Here is a 20,915-nt window from a genome sequence, read left to right as displayed (position 1 = left end):
TCGCTCCATTACACCAGCTGAAGAGCTGGCTCTGTAGGTCTTCGCTGCTGCTTGTCAGCATGGCACAGGGCATCTGCCCAGCCGAGCAGACCAGAGCCGCTCTAAGGACTGGCAAATGGCTCTTTTTAGTGAATAGAATAGCATGACAAGGCCCAACAGCCATCCATGCATTCCAGAAACCAGGCACCTACCTCTCTCTGGCTAGACCTGGCACAAGTTTTGTAGGACAGAGTAACAAAATGGTGCATTGGTTTTGTTCCCAGCCTTCTGCATGGGGCTGAATTTCTCTCTATAAGGATAGCCATTTGATCATTAGAAAGGGACAAATCTTTGAGCAGCAAGAGCTCATGCTAAGGGGGTTTGTCCCAAGATGAGGCTATTTTTCTGCTTATTTACTGGGTGTGTTAAACCATCTTGATATCTTGTATCCATCAACTTCACACCCTCCAGAATAAAACCCCAAGGAACAGACCTTGCTGGCTGAGACTGATTTTCTACTTCTAAGCCACAGATTCACTCCAATACCTTTATAGAATAAACATGTGGCTGGTTTCTAATCTCATTATGCTGGTGTGAATCTGGGGTAACTCCTCTCAAAGCCAATGCTCCACTGAAGCCAGCGGAGTTGTTCTGAGTCACTGAGAGCTGAATTTACCCCATAGCAGTTTCTTACATTGTTCTTTTCCATTTCCTGCCACTGGAAACATGACTGAAGAATTTTTTGCAACCAAGTGCCTCCTTTTCTTGTCATCGAATATGTCTGTTCATTCTGAGCACAAGAAGTCAGCAAGAGCTGGCAATGCCACATCGAGGAATGGCATTTGACTCACTGCAAACATCGAAGCTGCTTAAGAGCAATCCTACAGTCTTTTCCACTTTGTGTCAATGCAAGGAGAACTTACACATTTCTGGTAAGACGTTGAGGACTGTCTCTCTTAAACCAGGTAGCTGTTAAACTGTCATCTATGGACCATCCACGGAGCCCTTACCACAGGAAACAGTTTGAGAACCATACAGTGAGGGATCGAAGCATTGGGAGGGGGACTCTCTATTACCAACCGATCTACAAAATAGAAAACGTGGAGCGCCATAGTGTAAAAGAGTACTGCTGAAAACACCACCTCCTTTAGACAGACTGTGGAGCAACTCACTAATATCTAGCACTTTTCATCCATAGATTTCAAACCACTTTCCAAAGGACGGCAGTATCATATCCCCGTTTTAAAGATGGGGAAAGTGAGGCAAAGAGGTGAAGTGACTGCCACTAGTCTGCTCGGTGACCTTGGTCTCCTGAGTCCCAGTCAAGTACTCTATCCATTAGGTCACACTGCCTCTTACGTGATATGCCTGGAAGCCTGTAAGTGTCATCACTGGATGGACGCAAAGCACCAAATTCTGCCCCAATTCAACAAAGACTTCGGGAATTAAGTATATGTACTTAAATGCTTTGCTTTCAGTAGGGATGGTTTGCTGAACTGGGCCTATGCAGCTGCATCTTTAGGTGTGGTTGCAACTCACAGGCATCTCTCCCTCCCATTCTGCAAGCACTGCTGCAACCCCCATGCAACTCCAAACTCTGCTGCAATGGGTCCTCTCTCAGTATTGCTCTAATAGCCAATGCATATCCTGAAGCAACAGTTTGATCTCTGATCTGGAACTGTAAACAGTCATTTTTAATGACCGTGTGGGTGTTTGTTTTGTTTGGGTGGGTTTCTTTGTGGGGGGGCTGTCTTGCTATTTTGGTATGTGTGACTCAGCCCATCAAATCTGCCTAGTGGAATCTAATGCCCTGCAAGCAGCAAGAGTCCTGTGATGATTCACAGTTTTCCCCCTCAGAAACCTGGAGCATTCCATCAGACACACATGGCTGCTGCTCACAAGGGGAGACTGCTCGGCGTTCTGCCGCAAAGAGGGGCTGATTGCCTCTTTCGATGAATTGGCCAGCTCTGCTTGGGCTTTTCCACTCTGAGAATCTTGCTCTGGGGGAGGAGGGCTGGTCCCAGCTGGTCTTCATTTACAGTTAATAGGAACTGAAATGAGCCAGAATTTGAAATCAATCCGGTTTCCTTGGCACAGTCTCTTTCCTGACTCAGACTAAGGAAACTCACTCTTTCTCTCTCTCCCTCTCATTACTCCAAGATTCCCACTCCTTATTGTGAGAGAGATTTCATTTCCCACCTCTACCACAACCTCAGGGCCTTCGTGTCCTTCAAAAGGAAGACTGTAACCCCTGCTGCTTGAAGGAATTTGACCTACACAGTTCTCACTGTAGAAAATGGGAGTCATGCTGCTAAAATGTCTCTTGCTGTCCCCCACTTTTGAAATAAGAGCTAGTTTGTGTGGTGGTTCTGGAGATACCTTGTATGAAAGCTTCACAGTTGAGCACTTAGTGATGCTTTGCACTTCTCCAGCTCTTTCCATCCAGCTGTTGACAAATGTTAATCATGTCTCACTAGCTACCACCCTGTGAAGTAAAGTATCACTACCCCCATTTTACAGCTGGGGAAACAGAAGTATCGAGAAGAGAAGTGACTTGCCCAAGCCACGCAGCCAGGCAGTGACAGAACTCAGAATAGAACCCAGGAGTTCTGCTACAAGTCTCTAGCACTGACCAACATGCCACATTTTCTTTTTACGACGCATGCTGTTGACCATGTAGATGCTTCCACAATAAACTTCAGGAGTTACATGACAGCACTCTCAGTATAGAAGACCATCTCCTGCATTATGTTCTCTGTGACCTGGACTCAGAATGTCAAGCTGTGCAAGTCAACTCAAGAGGATGCCAGAATGGCAGCTTTTAGCTACAGTCTCCGAGTCTGAGCTTTAGCTCTTTTTATAGGATTCCCCGATCGTATTTTTCATTTAATCTCATCTATCTGGCTCTACCAGTGCTCTTCACCATGGGCAAAGAGTCTCTTGCTGCTTCCCAATAGTCACAAATTCAGCCCTCTGAACCTTAAAGAACAGTTGCTTCTTGTTTTCTTTCCCTATATCCAGCCATGAGCTGCTCCTCCTCCAAACCACTGCTAGACAGAGAGGTTACAAAATGTGTTTCTTGTAAATCTGAAACATTTATGTCTTCAAGTGCCCTGCCCCAATAATCTCCTAATTTCCTGAATACTTGTGGACTGTCCTATATGGGGGGAAGGCTTCTCTCGATCAGTTTATTAAGTGGAGCTTCTCATATGGAGACTTTGCGGAGCAGTAGGAAATGATGGGGTGTTTTTTCATTTTCCTTTATGCAAACTGGCCGGCCAAGCCCTCTTACGATATTGGATGGGTCATACTATGGTTCCTCCTTTTCATACTTTTCTTTGCTACCTTTATTGCACCTTTGGTTTCTTTCCTACCCCTGTTACTTCCTCTGAATCCATCCCCAGTTCCACTGGCCCATACTCCCCCCTTCTCCCCTCGCTCTTTCCATCTCCACCAATACACATTTTGAATACAGCAATCACGTCTTCTCTTTAACTGATGCATTTCTAATCAGAGGGAGTGATTTAATGGCTTCCATTCAATGAAGCCCAAAAGGCATTGGAATTACATTGATAATCAGTCATATTCCTGAGCAGGTTAATGAGCAGTATTGGATCAAAATTGTGTCCATGGGCTTTGGTAGGGTACATCACCCTTATAAGACTGCTTTTCAGGACCAGAGATAATATCCTTACAGTGCTTTCTTCCATCGCTGTATTACATCGCCAGATGCATATTTCCTAAGTTTTCCACAAGTGCTGAGTACTTCCAGCTGCCATTTCAAATCGGGTCAATTGGGTCATATCGTCATCAACTTCAGTAGAGCCATGCTCATTAACATCACCTGAGAAGCTGACCCACCTATGATTATTATAGAAGTGGGGGCAAATCTAACCCCAATATCTGAACTCCAGCACACCTTTGGGAAGTTTGGATCCAGACTGGAACTTCGCTGTCCAGGTCTATTTGGCCTTTAGTCAGTTTTAGAGTCTCCCATTCTTGGTAGCAGATCTCCACTCTCTTCTTTTAACGTTTTAGTCTGCTGGGTTTTAGGGCTGTAATGGTAGATCTCCATTGGTCATGCTCTGTGAATTATACAATGGGAGTGCATTTTCCTCTACCCCCAAAAGCTGACAGATAGTGGACTAAAAAGAGCTGTTGCATAGGCTGTGTTCTCTCTCCTTGTCTAAGGATTCTTGTAAATATATAAAAAAAAATGGAGCTATACCTATCTCATAGAACTGGGAGGGACCCCAAAAGGTCATCGAGTCCAGCCCCCTGCCTTCACTAGCAGGACCAATTTTGCCCCAGATGGCCCCCTCAAGGATTGAACTCACAACCCTGGGTTTAGCAGGCCAATGCTCAAACCACTGAGCTATCCCTCCCCCCCATTGTACCTGAATGGACTTCAGTCATCCCCACACATTTCCAGATACAGTCTGGAAATTAAAAAGTTAAATTAAGTGAATCCCAGTTTTTCCTTCAGCCACTCAATGTGTTAATTCATACATTAAGCTGTGTTATGTACTGAAATGGGGGTAACAATGAAAGATGCCCATAGGCGCAAGAAGAGCTGAGTCAGGCTGAAAATTGTAGGAACAGCTGGTGCACGCAGTGTGGTGTTCTGTCTTTGTACAATGTAGGGATTCATGGAACTGGGTGGGCGTTAGTTATCAACAAAAGTTTCCCGATACATAAGATAAGCAACTGCTTCAAGTATCCATGTGGAGCATGGAAACTATGCAATAAAACAACCCATGTGCTCTTGAAACAAAGAGGTGGGAAACCTACTGAGAAAAGTGATGGAGTGAGACCAGATGAAGAACTGACTGGACTTGTATACATCTTGGGAAATTACATCAGTGTTTACAAAACTAACTTTAATGTGGCTAGTGAGAGCTCAGTCCCTGTGAAGAGTGATGTGGGGAGAGGACTTGCTTAAGAGCGTAAGAAGCCCTTGGGCTCTGAAGTACAAGGCAGTGGGATTGAATAGCTCAAGGCATTTTGGAAAAGAACAAAACGTTTCTGATGAGATGAAGGACTTTGGTATAAAGGCAGGAAGGAGGGGCCCTAAAACAAGAGTACTTGCTTCCTCCTGTTAAGCAAGTTATTGTCACAGGGTGAAAGTCAGCCCTGTGCAGAGGGCCGGCACAAAACCAGTGTGCCACTTAAGCCCTCAGACTAGAAGCTGCAGTGGGACTTAAGTGGTTTGTGGGCCTGTGCTGGGTGAATTCCAACCCTCATCTATAGAATTGTGTGAGTGCCACCATCCTGGTTGTGTAGCTATTTCACGTGACTTTTCTTGTTTTTGCACCCCTCTCAAATTTTGCTCTATTTGCATTCCATGCAAGAAGCGTGACTCTTCATTGCCAAAGCTGGAAAACCAGCCCTCCCCCGATCCTTTGAAAAATATCCCAGTCCTGTAGGGGAAAAAACTGCAAAAATGGCTCTCTCTCAAGTTTGTAATGAAATTTTCAAATGAGCAAACCAACAGATTGTAATTTCTGCTTTTCTTAAGCAAATATTTTTGCGCACCGAACACTGTATGGCTTTAATTTAAAAATGCTCCCTTCACAATGTCTCATCACAAATACCATCATCTCTTAGAGGCGCTGGCATGCTGCAATATTTTTTTACTGATCTGATAAACAGTGCAGTGTATTAAAGGGATATTTCTATTTAGAAATAATCCCACTTGAGGAAGAACAATTGGAAAGAGGATTTGTATTTTCAACAAGATGATGACCAAAAGTACCCTTCAAAAAGCTTACAAACTTTCTCAAAAAATAAAAATCACCAAGTGTGTAGTGCCTTAGCCATCAGATTCAGCTGATCTGAATCCAGTAAAAAGACCTTGGAGTGAATTATTTTTATTTATGGGCTTCTCTATGGTGTCCATCACTGTAGTGTTTGCTCTAGAGATCAGTAGCTAAAAGCACAGGAACTGGCAAAAGACACTAGCATCTACCATGCTGGAGACTCTGGGTGGGATTCTGGCATCTTTGACTTCAGCAGAACCAGGATTTTACCCTCTGTTTTCTCACATGGACAGGCAGACAAACCCAGATTTTTTTTCCCCCCAAAGGAAGCATATTGGAAACCTTCTGATAACTGAGAGCTTTGGTTTTGCTGAGCTCCACAGGGTTGCATCAAGCAGGGCTGTGATTAAGCCTGTATGTGGTAGTATGGCACACCATTTGCTCTTTCTTGCTGCCATCTTGCACTCCAGATTCTAAACTTACTTTTTGTTTTAAAATGAAAGTTCCTGGCTCTTATGGTTACAGAGAGAGCCTCTAAAAAGTGAACTAAGTGTAAAAACAACCAAGAGACATCTGCAGAACCTAAAACAATAACTGAGAGGTGTGAACTGCCCCTTTCATTTCAGCAGGGGTCAGCTCAGATACCCAATGATAATACTTTTACACATGTCAACCTTGTGGACAGTTTCGCAGCTCATGGAAGAAAGAAAGAGGGAGTAATGTATGAAGATCAGCACAGTCTCCTGTCAGTGACAGCTGGCTCATTTTGGCATCACCAGTGAGGGGGCTTGGGAGATACTGCCACTTTTTCCCCCTCTCCCAATTAAGAAAGAGTTAAGCCCAAGGAGTTTAGCAGATCCCATGGACATCTGAGCTCCACCTGCCCATAGCTATGTCAGCATAGACTCTTGAACGACATTAGCTATGCCAACAGAAGTGAGGTTATATCAGCATAACTGCATCTACGCTGGGGATTTTGTCAGCATAGCTATGTTGTCAGGGGAGAGGAGAGGGGGTTCCCACTCCTGATCAACATAGTTATGCTGGTATAAATTTGAAGTGGAGATCAGGCCTGAGACACAGAGAGATTAAGAGATGTGGCCTGATGTCACATATCAAGTTGGTAGCAGAACTGGGAATGGGTACTCAAGAGGCCCAACTCCGCATCTGTTGCTCTCGCTACTAGAGTTCGCTGCCTCCAAACTCAGGGGCACAGTGAAAGGATTCCTTTAGATTCCCATCACAAATATGAATTGTGGGTGTACTGCAAGACTGGACCCATGGTATTCAGCACTGATAAAGTGCAGCAGTAGTCCAACCTGCTGTCATACTTCTGGGACAACTGTCGTTCTAGCTCCTTGATCAGTGCATAGGCTTGGAGAGGTTCTGGCAAAAAAACAACAACAACTGTGGAACAAAGAGGGGAGTTCCATGGGCTGGAGACAACAGGTAGAAGGAATCAAGTACTCTGTAGCACAGACAATAACTTTATGGAGGATTAATAGCCACTCTTTTCAGGATGCTCTTTTGAAATGTATGGCTCCTGCAGAACAGAGTCGCTGTATTCAGGGAACTGAAGGGCTAGTTCAGCTCCTTCACGGAGTGCAATAGGTCTGAATTGCTCTTGGAGCAGAGACCTCTAAGGCACATGTGTCAGATCCAAGCTGAGACCAGGCCTGTTATGTGTTGATACTTTTGTTTAGCCAAAAGACATCCGATTGAACCAATCTGCTTCCACAGCGTCATTAGTGGTGAAATGCCGGAGAGAGATCTGGGCGGACACAACCGCTAGACTAATACAGGAAGATGGACTGGTACATATATACTGATGAAAACTTCAAGTTCCAATTGCCCAAATGTGCAAATTCTTTTTTTCAGTGATTGTCCAGCTGCTGTTAATTCCTGTCAAATCCAGTCTATCATCTGGCCCACAGCTACCGGCACTCCTACTAAAACACTGAATCCCTGGGCTCCCGTTTTCCAGCTGAGAGATGTCCCTGTGAAACTACTACTGTCTCATTCCTTGTCTTTCACACATTTCATGCACTTCCAGACCTATCCTGGGCACAGTGTAGGGACCTAGAAGTCTGCTATATTTAACTACCTTTCACGCTCCAGTGTCTGACTTCCCACAGCCCGGTTTACCTGTGCTTTGTGTGCATGGATGGGTTGCAGGTCTTGTGTGAGAGATTGAGAATAGGTGTAAACAGCAGTCCTATATCTCTGTGTCTTGCTGTCCATGGGTCCCTCTGTATTTGTGCGTTTGAGTCTATTCCCATATACTGTACATAGGTCTGTGTGTAATGGGGTCTGTTTTTATATATGTCCATGCATGTGAATTGTAATAATAATACAAATAGATAAAATGTGTGTGTAATGAGCAGAAAGACACCTAACAGGTAAGTAGAAAATAAAACCAGTAATTGTCAATACACTTCCAGTCTAGTAGGAATGCTAGTTAGCTAAGCAGTGGCTCCAATACACAGCCACTTTCCAGAGCCATTATTCTAAACAGCACTTACAGAGTTATCCAAACCCGTTTTAAACGTATTCACTGCTGGTGAAAGGTGCTTGATTGAGAGAGTGAAAGTTCTCTCTATGCATAGAACAAAGTACAGCAGGGCAACTTTCTCCAGCGATGAACTGACAGGGGACACTACCAAGAGTGAGAGGACTGTACAGTCTCCATGTTTAGTCAATCCTTGCTGTCTCTTCAAAGAGGCCCGTTAGGATGCCATATTTGGTGCCATGGGCACCTTTGCGCACAGAACTCCACTGTGCACCAAATACTTTACATATGCTGTCATCACATGATGATTGTCAGTCTTCAGAGTCCTAGTCTGTATATGACCTGTGACCTGAAGGTTAAAAACTCTGCCTCTTCTTACTTCTCCCCCCAGAGCTAGGCAGCCTTCTTGGCACAGAAATCTCTCCATCTCGAAGTGGTAGGTAAGCCTCAGTTTCATGTCAAAGGAGCTCAGGAACAATCTTAACCTTGCTCCTGCTCTGCCATAATGCTGATGAAGGGAGTTTATTTTGTCACACCTCATGGTCCATTGGATTATTGCTTAAACATCCTTCCTGCTTCTCTGCTCCCATGGGAATAGGACTGGAGGGGTAAAAGGACTGTTCCCTGGCACCATCGCCAGAGATGGGCTCCGATTATCATGCGAGGGGCACGCACGATGGTTGCTGGGTAGAACTTTTACTTGGGTTTCTCCACTCTCCTAGGGACCAGAAGGGAAACCAGGCAAACAGGGAGAAAAGGGCAAAACCGGCCAGAAGGTAAGAGCCCATTGCCAGTGTTTCCTCCTTTTCATTCTCATCTCTTTGCTTCTTTAATGTTTTATTTCATTTTGTGTCAATAATCTGTATACTCTTCTACAGGGCAGCAAGGGCTATCAGGGGCAGCTGGGCGAGACGGGCCCTCCAGGGAAGATGGGGCCAAAAGGGACTCAAGGCCTTAAAGGATCCAGAGGTACCCTGGGACCTATGGTGAGAATAGACCTGCAATTGACTGAGTGCAACCCAAAGTGACATGCGGTAGGGTGTGCATGGAGGGGGCGGGGGGGCAGCTGTGTGCCTTGGGAGACAGAACAGAAGCACAGGGAGGAGATGAGGCAGAGAGAGGGATTCAAATTTACATTATTTTACTTTTTTGATGGTTTAAATTAGAGCTGATCGAAAATTTTCTAGCAAAACTTTCCTTTGAAAACAGAAAATAGATTTTTTTTTTTTTTCCTAAATGAAATTTTTTACAAGGAAGGTTTTTGTTGACTTGTTTATGCTAAAACAAAAATCAGATTTTTCTATGAAAAACCAGAAAAAAATATTTGGATAAGATTAGGGTTTTTTGGGGGGGGGGGGGGGGTTGCCTTTTTCTCCCATTTTTTTCTCCTCCCCCCTTTCCAGTGGCAAATTATTTTAGGGGCAAAAAGGAGAGAGAGAAAGAGGAAGGTGGGGGTAAAAGAAAAAACTACAAAATTTTCCATTTTAACATCATAAAATCTGGAAAAAATGGTTTTGGTTTTAACTCAAAAAAAAAAATTTCACAAGAATTTTTTTTCAACATTTCCCATGGAAATATTTTTCCAACCAGCTCTAGTTTTAGCTGATCAGTGATTTTAATAATTTGCTACTTTGCCACATGAGAAGGAATCTCTCAAGTTTTCATTGTGTTGATAGCAGATGCAGCCAGTTAAGGATGCATTGCAGTTTTATATTGACTCTCTCCTCTCAAGTCTAATTATTGGGAATATATTTCTGGAAAAGGGAATGAGCAGAGAAGCTATATTTGCTCAGAGCATTCCCTTTGAGACTGCATACTCATGGTGAGCAGCTTCCACGTCAAACTGTTTTATTACATGGAACTCTGCCTTGGACTTCTGCCCCAGCCATACACCCACTCTTAATCCATTATCTGGAACACTTGCAATTAGCACAGATAGAACATGATAAAGGTTTTGGGTGTGGCGCTGGGGTGAGGCTGGGAGAGAGAACAGCAGCAGTATGGTAGAAGGAGAAGTTCAGTTGCCTCAAGATTGTCAGACTGAGGGATCCAAACAGTCGCAACAGGCAACAAATATTTCTTCATATATATCCAACCAGCAGGGTAACTATCAGGACTGAGTCATGGGCGGTCAGACCTAGTGGTCAGAGCAGGAGTCAGGCTGAGTCAGGTACCAGAGGCTCAGAGTCCGAGAGAGGCCACAGGGCAAACCAGGAGTCAGGTGTCAGTAGGGAGCATTGTCTATTACCAGGAGATCAGAGTCTAAGATAGGCTGGAGGGTAAACCAAGAGTCAAGCATCAGGAGGCAGGCACAGTCAGAAGCTGGAGTCTGGGATCTCTCATGCACAGGGTCTAAAGCAGGACAGGCGGACAATCTGTATGGTGGTTTGGACAACTCCCTGTCATGGCTTCCTGTCTTAAGTACCAGTGCCAGCTAATCTGTGGGCTCTGAGGAGCTGCCACTCAGGTCCTGCTGGGTGGTACATCCTCCTGGGCCCAGCCTCACAGGGTCCTCCTGCAGGAACACCCCTAAGCCTCCTGTGGAGGTGTCAGTGGCCCAGAACCCCTATGGTTCCAGGCTGTAGCCCTGCAGGTTCTTATAGTAATTGCTTAAGTATCACTTGCCTCCTCTGATTTAATCTGTAGACATACTGAAAAGACGGGAAGGAACCAGGAATTGCTGAGATGTTTCAGAACAGTAGCACTGAGAGACTGAGCAACAGAGATTCTGCTGTGGTTTTTAAGGCCTCCATTAAAAGTTATGGTCTTTCCAATAGATCCTCCCTGCAGACTGGTTTGGCAGAGTCTCCATGGAATATTTCTCAGGGAAGCAGATTAATGTCTGAGCAACAGTCTATTGGACTGTGTATCTTTTCAATCTGTCCTTGAGGAAAGGGTTAAAAATATGATGAAAAAGTGGAAGATTTGGAAAGTCTAATGAGACTTTTCAGTTTCTGACCAGCAAGGTGAGGTCCAGGACAGGTTGTGTGAGTGGATCCTGTGGGCAGAACTCTCCTCATGGCACACTCAAGCAACTCCTCGGACTTGTATAGGACTCATGTTGATGGACTCCAGGAGGAATTACTCACACCTTTTGTGGGGAAACCCAACACCAGGTCTCTGAAGCAGGATACTGGAAGATCCCAAATGACCTCAAACAAGAAAAAGTCTTTTTTCCCTCTAAAACAAAGCACACTCCCATTCTGACAGATCACCAGAAAAATCCTCAAATTCAGGAAGCCATCCTTTGCACTCTCTAGATTGATTATCTGCTTTCCCAGCCCCTTTCAGTGCATGCCAGCACTTGAACTTCCAGCAGTAAAGGGGAAATGTTTAATGACCATATGATTTGTGCAATGGTTTCTAGCATCTGGAGTGACTAATCCATGCAACTCCTCCTGTGACCGAGAATTCTCTATTCTACCCACTGAGTAAATGAAGCATAGAAATTATCAGGTATAAAATATAAAGCACCAGAAGGAGAAATGTGCCTGAGCTTCAGCAACTAAAATCTACTCCGCTCACTACTGGCTAGAAAGGTAATATGAGTTTGCCAGTATCTGCAGCTTAGTAGCAAAAGGCTTGCATCCAGCTTTAATCTGAAGATCAGGATTTGGAAACTCTCTTTAACCTTTTGTTCAGTTTCCTAAAACATCAGCTCTTGCAACTCCCTAGTCAATTGCAGCTCAAAAGATGACTCCTCAATGTCATCTTTGTTGCCAGGCCTGAGAACCACAAAAAACAAGAGAGGTCTTTGTATGTTTAAGGGTTCAGGCCTTCATCAGAACTGTCTCACTAAAAACTTCACTGAAGGAATATTCAGCAAAAAAGACCCTGGATTAGAAGTTAGCAAGAGAGTCCAGAGGGGGCAGGTGAAGAGCAGAACATCACACAATGTTCACACGTCACCCTTTGCTAGTTTTATTATGTATAGATCCAAAGGTGCTGGAACAATTTGTATAGTGGGGGTGCGGAGAGCCTTTGAACCGGACTGTAAACCCGGTGTATAATGGAGTCCACTTCAAGACAGCGGGTGTGGCAGCACCCCTAGTTCCAGTACCTATGTATATATCTAGCAATTAGCACGGCATTATCCACATTGCATTGTCGTGAGATTTTCCTCTATATGCCCAAATGATTTGGAGAGCACCTGATTCAGGCAAGAGTTAAATTTCCAGGATACGTTGGCATAAGAGGAAAGACCATGACTCTGCATTTTTAGGAGTTATAGGAGTCCAAAAATATGAGCCAGTTCCCAACTGGAAAAGAACTGACTACTGGGATAGCTCAAGGGGAGAGGGATAGCTCAGTGGTTTGAGCATTGGCCTGCTAAACTCAGAGTTGTGAGTTCAATCCTTGAGGGGGCCATTTAGGGATCTGGGGCAAAATCAGTACTTGGTCCTGCTAGTGAAGGCAGGGGACTGGACTCGATGACCTTCAAGGTCCCTTCCAGTTTTATGAGATAGGTGTATCTCCATATATTATATTTCTGTAAATGAGCTGGGGACCTCATTGATAAACTCTTGGCAGAGACTTGGGCTGGAGGAGCTACCCTCCTATCGATTTGATAGCTGAGTGCGGAGAATACTGCAGGATGATGCTGCCATAAGGCTACCTGGTTTGCCCAAAGAATAGATGGGAGCCTTTCAGTTTAATCTCCCAAGCCTAAGGTTTGCCTGTCTTGAAAGTCCACTTTGCAGCATGTGGTTTCTGAAGACAATGACAGCAGGCTGTTCTAATGGCATTTTTCTGTGTGATTGCTTCCATAGGGTGCTCCAGGAAGGATGGGTGCCCAAGGGGAACCTGGCTTAATGGGTTATGAGGTAAGGCTGCTTTTTTGATGCTCATTCCCCTGCTTTACACATTTCCAAATCTAACATCATAATTAGCCCAGGATGCAAAACTAACTCTATTTATATTTCCAGTTGGTTGGGATGATAGACAGCTTAGTTCTTTATTATTCTCAGTCTGAGCTGTGGAGAGTTCTTCCGATCTGGTTTTCCTCCATCTTCCAGGCATGGCTGATGTCACTGCTGATGCGTCTATATTTCTCTGAAGCCTGCACCCGCAATTCAGGTGTCTCTGTAGTCAGCAATATAGGATCCTATCACAGAAGTGACTCCATTTTTACAATCCCGTCATACGTTTTCTATTCTCCCACAGGGGCATGCAGGACCGCCAGGTCCAGTCGGACCACCAGGGCCAAAAGGTGAAAAGGTAAGGGCAAATTTCATGCAGTTTAGCTATCTCCTGTTCTGCATATGCCAGTACTGCCCCTACTCGGATAGCAGCACCCATTCCAACCGAAGCACCAGGGCACAGCTCCCATAGACCCATTCAAATAAACACTAGCACTTGTAATCCAACACAAAGATCATGTGAACAAGCACCGTAGATATGCAGACAACCTAGCCACCTGCTAGCTGCAAACGTGTGGCCTGGGAAACAGAAACTGTGACATCCTGTGCCAAAAACACAGGCTTCTACTGCTTGAGCTGAAAAAGACTCTTGATTTAACCATCATCAATAATAGCAGTACTAGTTACATTGTATCCTCTCTCATTCTCCCGCTGATGTGCTAGAAGCAGCAGTTCTCAAACTGTGGGTCGGGACCCCAAAGTGGGTCTCGACCTCATTTTAATGGGGTCGTCAGGGCTGGCTTAGACTTGCTGGGGCTCGAGGCCAAAGCCCGAGGGCTTCAGACCTGGGTGGCAGGGCTGGCCGGGCTCAGGCTTCGGTCCTCACTCGTGGGGTTGGGTAGTAATTTTTGTTGTCAGAAGAGGGTCGCGGTGCAATGAAGTTTGAGAACCCCTGTGTTAGTGGATGAGCATTAGAAACTGATAAACACTTGGACAAGTCTGGCATCCCATCCAGCAGAGGGAAGTGGTGCCAGTTAGGATACGTCTATACAGCAAAAAACAAAACAAAACAAAACATGGCAGAGAGTCTCAGAGCCCAGTCGACTGACTCAGGGTTGTGTTGACATTCAGGCTCAGGAACCTGGCAAGTGGGGAGTGTCTGAGTCACTACTATCTTTAGCTCCGCAGTGCGAGCCCAAGTCAGTTGACCGGGCGTGGCTCTGAGGCTCTCTGCCACAGAGTTGGGGGGTGGGGGGGCATTCTTTTTTTTGCTGTGTAGACGTACCCAAACACACAAGCCGATGCGTTATCAGTGCAAGTCAGGATCAGAGAACACAATACACCAGGACACCATTTCCAGGCACCCATGCTCTCTTGTATCTCTGAAAGGGCCTATAGACATGAATATTGGGGGCGTTTCCTAGTTCCACAGAAATTCTACTGAATCCCCGAGGTGAAAGAAATTAGATCAGTAGGTTTTGTTGTCAAGTCAAACTAACACCCTGCACACATGCCCCTAAAACTGTCTGCTCTTGGAAGAGCTTCCTGTTGCTTCTGGTTGTTCCAGCCTATTACATTTCGTAAGTGAAGCACAAATGGTCTCCCTTCCCTTCCCCCGTCCCATTTTACTAGTAGCCTCTCACACCCGTGACTTGTTTGTCCACCTACACCCCTTGACAAGCGCCCTGACTGCAGCTGGAATGAGTCAAAGCCCTTGTTCCACTGCTGCATTCTTTCAAGGCTTTTGCTGAGTCAGCTTGAACGTACCCAGTTCAGGCTGGAGAAGTGACTCATATTTTAGTGGCTTCCTCTCGGCACAGCTTGCTGCTCAGTGCTCTGAAGATGATCCCAGCTGGCTTTGGCTGTACTTGCATTGTTGCCGGAGCCAATCACATGTCTGTCAGTAGCTACAGCAGCAGCTTTCTTCCCCCCTGTGCAGGAAGGAAAAGAGTAGTAATTGGAAGTGGTTGCAAATGGGACCCTACCATGAGAAAAGTTGCTTGAATTTTTATTGATCCTGGTTGTCTACCCCACTGTACTTAGTGTCCCTATCGCAGGAAGCACTCAGTGCATGGTGTGAATTATTGGCATCCCTCAGCACTTGTGTTATTGCACATGGTCATGATCGCAGACGTGCATCTGCAGGCAAAAGTTTCCTTCCTTAGAGGGACTCCTGAGATTCTAAGAAGAGATCTCACAGGTACATCTTTGCCAGCCATCCTACCAAGTCAGGATCCCAAGTGGGAAGGCACCCATAGCTCGGCCATTCGATCTTGGTGTGTCTAGAGATTCTTTACATTGACATGAGTCTCTGAGACATGAGAGTTGCTCTCCTTTTACACTGTGACTGACTCCACTGCAGAAGTAGTGAGAAAACATAAGGGATTAGGAGAGCATCCAGCTGTTGAATTTAGATACACTCACAACCCAGAGATGCCACCCCAGGCATGATTATTATTGGTGCCTCTGAGAATTCCTGCACTTCTCTCTCTGCTCCCTTCCAACCTTGAGCTGCGTCTCTGGCACTGGGGCATCTGACCATTTCTCTGATACTCCCTTATCTCCACCACCAGTTTGCTGAGTAGCTTCTGCATCTTTGTTTTTATTGCCACCCCCATCCTCTTTTTGTCCTACCTCTTAGCTTCCCAAACCTTCCCATAGTGTTCTCCAGTTGTACCAAGATGAATGGCCCCTAGCTTCTGTGTCCTCCATTAAGTGGCATCCATTCTCCAAGAGGTCTCCTGCCATCATCTAGCTCAAAGTAGCAGAGCTAGAACTTTCCACCAAGCACAAGCCAAGATGCAGGATTTGTTGTGACTAAACCACCCAAGACAGATGGCTATCCTGCCTCCTTTTGAAAACCTCCAGTAAAGAAGCTTCCACGACCTCCCTAGGCAATCTGTTCCATTGTCCTGCTGTTCTTACAGTTTGTTACACATTGTCCTTTAAGAGACTAGCCCAGGGTTCCAGACACATTAGATACAGGAGGCTTCAGTGTCCGATGCAAAACAGTGAGTAACACAAACCCAAAGTAAAAAGAGCCATTGTCTCTAAGCAGTGAAATACAGAGGAGAATGAGATGTGTGCAGATATTAGACTTAGTATTGTACTATGCTCACTATGCTCAGCAAACTGTCTGACACCAGACAACTGCTGGCTGTGCTTTAAACCCTCACAATTATCAGGCAATGCTTCTGCTGCCGGGATTGGGAACTGCTTTGGAGGCTAAGCACTGACAAAGATGCTCCTGCCGTCCCAAGTGGACTGGGCTACCACACGTTAATTAGGTTGAAGTACCAGTAATCAATTTCCAGGGGGTCAGGAATAGCAGGGGTACACGAAAGGAGCAACTGCAGAAAGACGACAAGAATAAACAGCAGAGGCATTAAGAAGGAGAGAAAATGTATGCCAACATGTTGCTGTTCTTAAACTCAACAGATGCTATTGGAAGGCACCGTACCAGAGGCAATATATTTACATAGCATTTACTAGGTACTTTTCAAAATTAATTTATATACAGGGGTCATTTCATCCTCCAGTGAAATGCAGCCACCTCTGGGTTAAATGCGGGAATTGAAAGTGAATCCCATAGTCAGCTGGGAAATGCGGGAGAATGTAATTACCCAAATTGGAATTTGGCCAGGATGTCATATTAGGGAGGCGGCTGCCTGATTGGCCCCTGGCTCTTGTTCCCTAGTTGGGCAGCTGCTCTCTTTGATGCCAGTCGTGATGGGCTATGTCGTGATGCAGTAGTTAGGTGGGCCCTGCTGTCTTGTGGGGGAGACAGACCACCCTGGGACAGAATGACACTTCTGACAGGCTCATGTGCCCCAGGGTTATATGTACCACAGTTTGGGAATCTCTGCTCTTGTTCAAACAGGAATTAATTCCAGGCAGTCCTATGGCTGTGTTATACAGGAAGTCAGACTAGAATCGGATGATCACAGCAGTCCCTTCCTGCTTTGGACTCTCTGAATCAGAGCATTACAATATCTCTGCTGTTAAGTACCCTGGGAACTTTTAATGACCCCAAGGGGTCAAGACCTCTGTTTTACATCTTACCTGAAAGATGGCACCTCCATCAGCACAGTGATGCCTTAATCCCATCCTGGGGCATTGGTTTCATAGTGATAAGGGGAAAGCAACATTACTTGCTGAATCACCAGCACCACTTCCTGAAGCACATAGGTGTCCCATGAGGGCCTTTCATCTAAGTCCTAGCCTCGCCCATCCCTCCTTATCTTATAAGAACTGCCTGGATCACAGCACATGAATACATATGTCAGGATCCTTCCCCAAGACCACGTGTAACCTTAACACCAAAAGAGGAAGAATTCAGACTTTGAAGATGAAAGAGTGAAGCGAAAGCTGCAGAGGAAAGAAATGGGGCCGTGATTGCTCTGCGACTTTTTAAACTCTGTAGGAAATTAGCAGAGCAGAAGAAGGGTATTTAATGGTGGAGAAAGTCTGCCCTTTTCCAAAGCAGTAATTAGCCTGAAGATATCCATTATTTTGGAATTGAGTTCCACAGCGCCATCCCAGCTAATTGTTCTGCTGGATTTTAGTACACTCACAGCTCCTCAAAGAGGCCTTGCTCGGAGCAGACGCCTGCATTTGGCAGCCGCTTAGGACTGTCCAGATGAGATCCTTTTAAAAATTACAAACTAGTGTATCTCACTTTCGGAGGGGAGCCAACAACAACAAGCCTTCCCTTTTCCTCCATGCATTTTCCATTTGTATCCCAACTTGTTTACTTTGCTGCCCTTTGCTGTAACCTTTTTTTTAACTGCAACTTTCCAAAGAATTAGCAAAGACCTTTAATCTCCCTCTCTCTGAGAATAATCCAGACGTCAAGAAGTCCTAGAGAAGATCAGCCCTGCAGTACTGGAATTTATCAATCAAGCTTAAGAACCCTGTAGCATCCAGGAGCTGTTGAAGACCTGGAGGGAAGGTGTCTAGTATGTATGGGATCTAGAGCATCATCACTCTGTTCTAGGGACCAGCTACAGAGATTTTGACACTCTGTGAAGAAGTCAAAAATTTAGAACGTTCTCTGAACTGAATCCTGATCATGTCGGATTAGGATCTGAAATGGAAAGGCATCCACAACCTCTTTGGAGAGAAGTATCCAACGTCAAGCCTTCTGCATCTTGATATGTACATTCAGATTCTTATCTGAGACTGAGGAGCTGTGGCTTTGTATCCATATTTCCTGAGGGTCCCTACTACTCTAACAGTGGCTAGAAAGTAGATCAATTGTAAGGTATTTAGCTGTTGACTTCACGTACGAAGCCCTTTCACAATGGAGTCTCTGGGGACAGTGTAGGAAGGACTATTAGACATATTTTGTTTCTTATTTTTAATCAGCCACCCAAATCTCTCCATCTATTGCCCAACTCTATATCCATGAGCAGTCCTTGCACAGCTTCTCTCTATATTCCATTCCACAAGAATCCTACTGAATCCCCAAACATGTTATCCCTTAAAAATGTAAATGTAAACCTAACCCCACCAGTAAACTCCAAATCCTTGGCGTAAGATAGTGAATTTTGGAATGACAGTACCCAGAGAAAGGGAAGAATGCCATTATCTCTAAGAATATAATGGAGGGGATATGTATTGCTTAGTCGTCATCTTCTCAGCGTATGCGCAACGTCCCTCAAATGGCACGTGACCAGGATTCATCACCGAATTTGATCCGCTGGTTGGATCGTTAGCTTCCCCAGCTTGGGCTGGGTCCTGACGGGGTGTGTGACGTGAACACTGATCTGAATACCACCAGATGCAGTGTCGCAAAACCTTTAGGAATTGCCAATCTGCAAAAGTTAAGCTTAGTGCAAGTCCCTCTTCGTCCTTGAACTGAAAGCCGGCGATATAGCTTGGCACATCCTCCTTCCCCTGTGCCACAGACACACTTGATAAACATTTCTCTACACCCGCCCTCAGAATATGAGCTGTTGGCAACAGCCGCACTTTGCTGCCGAACGCAGTTGGGACTGTCTGAAGCGGAGTATTGTCAATTGCGTACCCACCGTTGCCAAAAGTCAAGAACAGACAAACAGTTCTGCATGTCTTCTCCCAGGTGGCAGCATCACTGAGCAATTGCCAAATGTTTGGGGCATCATGGGTACCCACAGCACCATAGAAGACTTATGGAAGAAAGATAGAGGGGACCTTAATACCCATACTGGGATGGTTTGTAGAAACCAATAACCAGAGAATTACGAAGACTTAACTACTTGGCTCCACATGATTTAACTTTGTGAGTTCCCGTACATAAGAGAACTTTTGGTGCAGCAGCCCCAAAGAGTCAGAACCCAGCAGCCCCCATGTGCCAGGAGAAAGGATCACCTAAAAACCACAGTAATACAATCCTAAGGACCTGGAACCCCAAAGGACCTGTGAAGTGCATTAATCCTGAGGAGCCAGTATGTCAAAGACTCAGCAACAGCAAGTCGCCAAAAACCAGAGGAGCTGGAATGTAGCTATCACGCAGGGAGCTAAGAAACAGACGTCTCTGAACTGGGCTCCAGAGGAAATAGGACACTGTAACCCCAAGTGATTTATGCAAGTGAATTTAAAACAGCAACAGCAAAACATCATCTATTTTTTAGAAGATGGAATGCACAATAAGGGTAACTGAGTGCCTCATTGTGAGCCCCTCGCTCACACCGGTGAGCAGTTACTCACACCAGTCATCCCACTGCATTCTGTGAAATTCCTCACATAAGCAGTTGTGTAAGGGGCTCACCATCTGGTCTGAAGTATCTACAAGAACAGTTTGTGATAGCAGCATGTAGCCAGGGTATGTATTCGGAGAGTTCTGCTCCCTTTATAGATCAGGGAATGTGCAATGGGGTGAGGAAAAATGCTGCTCGATTCTAAGCTAGGTTGACTGTCAGGGCAATAAAATTCAGAACGTCAAAGAAGCATCCTGCACCCTCCCATTGTTTAACTTTATAGGCAGCTGCAAATAACTCTGTGTAGTTGGGTTCCTCAGAAAGGGGTAACTAGACCAGGCAAAAGCAGTCAGCAAAGAAACCATTCAGACATCACTAGAAAACTAACCCTCTTGCCAAAGCTGGCACTGTACTGTAGGTCTTGGCTAGAATAATCCTTCTTTTTGGTGCAGTAAGGATTCCTGTCTACCCCACTCCTCCTGGCAAGAGAAAGTATGTGAGCAAACTCATGTCGCAGCATGGACAGTTTTGCACAAATTTGCTGGTGCCGGGCTGTTAGAGATGGGCAAATTGGTTCCAATCAATAAGAATCAACCCAAAATTTGGACCCAATTTTTTGGAAGTTCAGAAGATTTGAAATAACTTTGTCCTGCTTTCTCCCCCCCCCCCCCCTCATTTTCCAACTTTACCTATTTCTGTGGTTCTGCTTCCCGACCCAGATGGAACTGGGAAGGGCAGAAATGCTGCAAGAGGCGCTTGTTGATGCAGCATTCCCAGCAGGAAGAACAGGGAATAATATGAATGAGAGAGAGAGACAGAGACTCTCAGACCTTCCCTCAAAATTCCATCCCTGTTTGCCAAACCAAAAGAAGGATCTGAATTTCAAAGGCTAATCTCTCATCATAAATCCAATCTATCTATCATGTGCCCATCACTAAAGTATCTTTCCTCATTTTAAAGAGAGCCCAGCAGAGTTTTACCCATCAGTGCTCACTTAATACTTAGCCTGAGACAAATTTAGCAGCATTTCATCCTTCATAATCCTTATCCAAACAGGCGCATGGGTGTGATTCGCCCTTCACTAAGCCTCACCCTCGGCGGTACCCATGTGTATTTCAAACAAATCATT

At 45.2% G+C, this 20,915-nt stretch overlaps 1 protein-coding gene across 1 annotated transcript in view; it reads left to right on the top strand.

Moving 5' to 3' along the window:
• Positions 1–20,915, top strand: part of COL27A1 (collagen type XXVII alpha 1 chain) — a 210,781-nt gene that overhangs the window by 166,630 nt on the left and 23,236 nt on the right. Inside the window, exons 38-41 of the mRNA XM_065418988.1 lie at positions 8,970–9,023; positions 9,126–9,233; positions 13,017–13,070; positions 13,411–13,464. Of these exons, the coding sequence (XP_065275060.1) occupies positions 8,970–9,023; positions 9,126–9,233; positions 13,017–13,070; positions 13,411–13,464 (270 nt within the window). The remainder of the gene's footprint in view (positions 1–8,969; positions 9,024–9,125; positions 9,234–13,016; positions 13,071–13,410; positions 13,465–20,915) is intronic.

Source organism: Emys orbicularis, chromosome 18 (genome assembly GCF_028017835.1).
Source record: "Emys orbicularis isolate rEmyOrb1 chromosome 18, rEmyOrb1.hap1, whole genome shotgun sequence".
Lineage (NCBI taxonomy): Eukaryota > Metazoa > Chordata > Testudines > Emydidae > Emys > Emys orbicularis.
Note: the sequence above shows the minus strand (reverse complement) of the source record. Positions and strands in the feature narration are given on the sequence as shown.